Source organism: Bison bison, unplaced genomic scaffold (genome assembly GCF_000754665.1).
Source record: "Bison bison bison isolate TAMUID 2011002044 unplaced genomic scaffold, Bison_UMD1.0 scf7180017864483, whole genome shotgun sequence".
NCBI classification, from domain to species: Eukaryota; Metazoa; Chordata; class Mammalia; order Artiodactyla; family Bovidae; genus Bison; species Bison bison.
The window spans coordinates 13,181-18,694 of record NW_011495043.1 but is presented as its reverse complement, the minus strand read 5'-3'; the positions used below and the strand labels follow the sequence as shown (position 1 = coordinate 18,694).

General features: G+C 52.0%; 1 protein-coding gene across 1 annotated transcript in view; it reads left to right on the top strand.

Annotated features, from left to right (window-relative positions):
• Positions 1-4,845: 4,845 nt before the first annotated feature.
• The window catches only part of LOC105004807 (NKG2D ligand 2-like), an 11,794-nt gene continuing 11,125 nt past the window's right edge, over positions 4,846-5,514 (top strand). Inside the window, exon 1 of the mRNA XM_010862534.1 lies at positions 4,846-5,024. Coding sequence (XP_010860836.1) covers positions 4,952-5,024 — 73 coding nt within the window. The 5' untranslated portion in view covers positions 4,846-4,951. The remainder of the gene's footprint in view (positions 5,025-5,514) is intronic.

Sequence of the window (5,514 nt, the reverse complement as noted above, 5' to 3'; positions counted from 1 at the left end):
CCTTGCAGTCCAAGGGACTCTCAAGAGTCTTCTCCAACACCACAGTTCAAAAGCATCGATTCTTCGGCACTCAGCCTTCCTCACAGTCCAACTCTCACATTCATACATGACCAGAGGAAAAACCATAGCCTTGACTAGACGGACCTTTGTTGGCAAAGTAATGTCTCTGCTTTTGAATATGATATCAACCAGGCTCCCCTCTAATTTTCAGAAAATGATAGGGACCTCAGCTCCAGAATTCTCCCAGGGGACTCGTGAATGTGATGTTAGCAAGACCACAGTCATAGGAGAGAAAAACCTCTCCGTCCACCTGGCCTTGAACCTCACACCATGGCTGTCCAGGTCTGGGCTGAGGATTGATGGTCAAATTATAGGGAAGAGAGTGAGCATGTGTGAAGGCAAAACACAGTGAGGGTGAGGTTGGGAGAAAAAGACCCATAGGCTCCTCCCCCAGTTATGTGAGAGCGGAGTAAGGCTGCAGGGCTGGGCTGACAGAGCAGGACGGCCCCGCCTGCCCCACCACCCCAAACATACCCCAGGTACTGGCTGAGGAAGAGGAGGAAGCCTTGATCAGGCCAAAAAACCACACAGCCCTGGATATGCCTGTCTCCACTCTATTCAAAAGCTCTACACCTAGCATGAACTGACACAATTTTTTCCAGAGGCGGGCCAGGCCAGCTCAGAAGGAGAGGCCTAAACACAGAGGACTGTGAGAATGTCTCCGAGTGTCCTGAGGAGAGATGGGGAGCCTTTGGAGGCTGCTCCTGAAGAAGCAGGATCACAGTGGATAGCAGGATGAGCATAGAACCCAAAGCTGGAGAAGGGAGAGCTCACAATTAGGGGTCACAGGACTTAGCAAGGCCAGGGAGATGGTGCTGATCTCCCACTAGGATGGGTCTTGGAAGCCTGGAGAAAGGCCTGGCCCACCTGGCATGAAAGAGAAAGTCCAGAACTTCCAAGGCAGGTGGTAAAGGAGGGGATCCAAGGCTCAGAGAAGTGAATCTGCCAGGGTGGACACGGTATGAAAGGGCAGGAAAGTGTGCAATCCACCAGCTCCATGGGAAAGCCCGATGGACTCCATTGAGCCTGAGAGGAAAGCGTGGATGAGAAACATGTCCAGCAGCGCAAGTGAGATCTGCTGGGACTTGAAACCTAGGATCTGTAGACCTTCACTCTAGTGCTTGCACCTGGACAGTGATCTCCTCCAGCAACAAAATACAAAGAAATTATGAGGGACTGAAAATAACTGCATGCATGCCAAGTTGGGCTTAATTATGAATGAAAAGATAAAACACCCAACTGGAAAAGCAGGGTGCGGGGTATGATCCCTGCACAGGACACTGCCACGACGGTGGGCAGACCACCTAAGCCATCCCTCAGGTCCTAAGCCTTGACCTGCCCCTACCCTCACCCATATAAGGGACCAGCCTGCCTCCCCCACCGCCCTCCCCCCAAGGGAATGAGCAAGGAAACCTGTGGCTTGTGCTTGCGCCCTCACACTGCAGCACGTGTCCCAGTGAAGCCTCGCCTAAATTTCTTATCTGGCCTCTTATCCACTTCTATCGATTAGGGTTCTGTTCGTGCCCTCCAAGAGTCTATTCCCCCAGTCCTGTGTACATTCTGGCAGCTCTTTGGTGGGGTTAATGGCGACCTCCACCAAGAGGAGTTATGCAATACCCATGTCTGCAGCACCAAGCATACCCAAGTCTGCCGAACCCAGAGCCCCTGCCCCTGCGGCATCATTGACTCAATGGGCATGAGTTTGAGTAAACACTGGGAGTTGGTGATGGACAGGGAGGCCTGGCATGCTGCAGTCCATGGGGTCACAAAGAGTTGGACATGACTGAGCGACTGAATGAACTGAACTGAGGCCAATAAGCCTGGTCGCTAACATACTCTGTGGCAACCATGAAGGGCTACTGTCCCCTTTCTGCCAGAGCATCTGGGCATCTCTGTGACCTCGGGGTGCAAATTCTCTGTGGTGACAAGTGGCCGCCTGAACCTCAGCTCAGAGTCACCAGTTTGGTTGGTCTGCCTTCCTGGCCCCTGGGGGCCTCAGGGCCCTCATTCAGGCATCGCGCTCCCCCTCACCCTTTGTCCCTTTCCCTCATCTATTATCTCTCCACTTCTCCTCTCTCTGTCTTATCCTTCTGAGAGAGTGGACCTCGGCAAGGACAGCATCACCCCTCCCAGCTTAGGAGACAAAGCTCCCTCTGGCTGACAATGGCTCACTTTGATGGGTGACAAGGTGGTGGGAGAGACCCACCTCATACCCTGCAGGTCTTGGTCCAGCAGGTTCTGCCTCATAGGAGATTTGTGAGAACGATAGAGGTTCAAACCACATATTAGGTAGTGGCTGGACGTCTGATCATACCAATATTCTCACTTCTATTTCCCTGCCGCCAAGAGAAGTCCCGTTGGGAACTCAGTGAAGTGGCAGATTTCTATATGCTGGTTTATGCGTAGGTGAAAATCCCACCTCTGGGCTGCAGGCCCACAGCCGATGTACAAGGGGCTGGTTTCTGGGCTTGATCACCCCAGTGGGCAGTGGACAGGGTGCTCCCTCCCTCACTGGCCCTTTCTGGAAGCCTGCAGGTTGGTGCCTGAATAAATAGACACCCGCAGAGTGCAAGGGTTGAAAAGGCAATGGCTCCCTTTCCGTTTTTTCAGTCTTTTCTGTCCCTCCTCCCTTTTGCTCTCCCTTAGTCCTCATACCTACACTGCTGTCCTTTTACATCCAAGAGACTCCCTGTTGGGTCACCTTTTTCACCACCACTTGTTTGTTTTGTGTCCCCACTTCAGGCTTGAGGTTCCCACTGGCCCCCTTGAGAGAAGAGCTGGGCTGGGCTGGACAAAATGCCCCAGAGGCCACCTCCAGTAAGACCCTCTCTTTGTTTCTTGTTTGTTAATTTTCTGTCATTGGTAGGTTCTCTCAGTCAGTGAATTTAAAAGCATCTTTGTTTTATGTACTTTTCTCTGTCCAATTGCTCCTGCAAAGCTCTGCTACAGTTGTGGGCATGGGTTACTTGTTGCTCTTTCACTCAGTCATGTCTGACTCTTTGAGACTCCATGGACTGCAAGAACCAGGCTTCCATGTCCTTCACCATCTCCTGGAGCTTGCTCACACTCATGTCGATTGAGTCAGTGATGCCATCCAACCATCCCGTCCCCTGTCATCCCCTTCTCCTCCTGCCTTCAATCTTTCCCAGCATCTTTCCCAGGTCTTTTCAATGAGTCATCTCTTCACATCAGGTGGCCAATGTATTGGAGCTTCAACTTCAGCATCAGTCCTTCCAATGAATATTCAGGACTGATTTCCTTTAGGATTGACTGGTTTGATTTCCTTGCTGTCCAAGGGACTCTCAAGAGTCTTCCACAACACCACAGCTCAAAAACATCAATTCTTCAGTGCTCAGTCTTCTTATGGCCCAACTGTCACGTCCATACATGACTACTGAAAAAACCATAGCTTTGACTATAGGGACCTTTGTTGGGAAAGTGATGTCTCCGGTTTTTAATATGCTATCTAGGTTTATCATAGCTTTTCTTCCAAGGAGCAAGCATCTTTTAATTTCATGGCTGCAATCACTGTTCACAATCATTTTGGAAGACTTTAAAAACAAAACAAACAAAAAAGGGAGCTTCCATTTCTCCCTTCCAAAATGTAAGTCTTTCACCTGGGTTCTCAGGAACCATCTGATCCATCTGTGGTACCCCAGAGTCAGGGGGAAAAAATAGCATTTTTAAAACAGAAGCAATAAAACAAGGAGATCTCTGGTTCTGTCTTTACATGAAAATGAATTTGTAACTGAGCGTGATTTAATTGGGTTAAAGGAAAGTAAGTACTATATAAATAAACCCTCAGAAATATCAATAAAGCTCGTCAGAACACATTTCTGACACCAGGGACGACCCTGAGTCAGAATGATTGGCTAGAGATGACCCAGAAACTAACTCCATCACCATAAAACCCGAGACTACAAGCCATGTGGCAAAGCAGTTCTGCTGGGTTCCCTTACCCTGCTGCTCTCCGCCCTGTAGCCCCTTCCCAAAAAAGCCTCTTCCCTTGTCAGCATGTGTGTCTCCTGGAACAATTCATTTCCCAATGTTAGACAAAAGCTCACTCTCACACCCTGCACGGAGTCCCCCTTTCTGTAACAGATGGCGACTCTGGTGGGATTTCCTCACTGCGACTGATGCCCTGACCATTCAGGTACTTAGGGACAAGCTTGTCCGCTGACTGACCTGACCCAGTGGCCGGAACAAGAATTTTCTTTTGTTCCTTGTCTCCTCCCAATTCAAATGACTGGCCTGAGTGCCCCCAATCTGATAAGGGACAAGAGACTTAAGACTGATAAGGTGAGGAACAAGAAGAGCCTTAAGTTCAGTGGCTCAGTCGTCTCCGACTCTTTGCGACCCCGTGGACTGCAAACCCATCACCAACTCCCGGATTTTACTCAAACTCGTGTCCATCGAGTCGGTGATGCCTTCCAACTATCTCATCCTCTGTCGTCCCCTGCTCCTACCGTCTTTAATCCTTCCCAGCATCAGGGTCTTTTCCAGTGACGCCCCTTCTTTCGCATCAGGTGGCCAAAGTATTGTCGTTTCAGCCTCAGTAACAAGAACTAGGCGGTCTCCAATCACCTGCAAGTTGGCGCACTACGTAAGCAAGTGGGCGCACTACGTAAGCAGGTGGGCAGGCGAGCACACGGGGAGGCCGGGCTAGTGAGCAAGTGAGCTGTTAATAGAGCCCCGCCCAGCCCCCGGCGCGGGGTTCCTAGTGGTTACTGCTAGGAAATCTGGGGCGGAACCTGTCAGCGGAGGGGCGGGCCAGGCAGTCCTGGGAGGAGCGGAGGTCCACACCTCAGCTGTGGGCTAGCGGGAGAGGATCGCGGGTTCTGGCTTGGCAGCCTCGCACTCCTGCAAAGGGATCCAGGTGGCAAAGGGAGAGATGGGTGGCTTCAAGACCAGTCTTGGTTTCCTCGTTTTGCTTCCAATTGTTTTGTTCAGCGGAACGTCCAGCGGTGAGTTCGGGGATGACCCTGCGCGGAGCGTGGCGGGGGAACGCGAGGAGGTTTAATGGGTTATGAGCGGTAAAGGGGATGGGGGTGGTGTCCCCGGGGTTTCGCGAAACTTTTTACAGGGTGGCGCTGCCGCCCCCACCTCTTTCCCTTCCCTGGCCCATTTAGTCCTCGGAGGCTCCTGCCGGCTTCTTGCTGGTACTCCGGGCCAGAACAGGGTTGACTTGGGTGAAGTAGTAATGTCGGGAATTTGGGAAGTGACGCTGGGAGAAGAGGGGTCCGCAACGCGGCAGGAAATAGGGTTGAAACCCCCCAAGGGTCCAGCCCGCCCCTGGGAAGTGGGAGCCCTGGAGCCGGGCGGTTTGGGGCCAGTCGGGCATCCCGCGAATAGACCCAGACCCGCCCCGAAAAGCACGCCTTCCCGCCCCGACCTGTGCAACAGAGACCCTTCTGGTCCCTACATCTCCCGGCCCTTGAAGGACCAGCGCTCTTT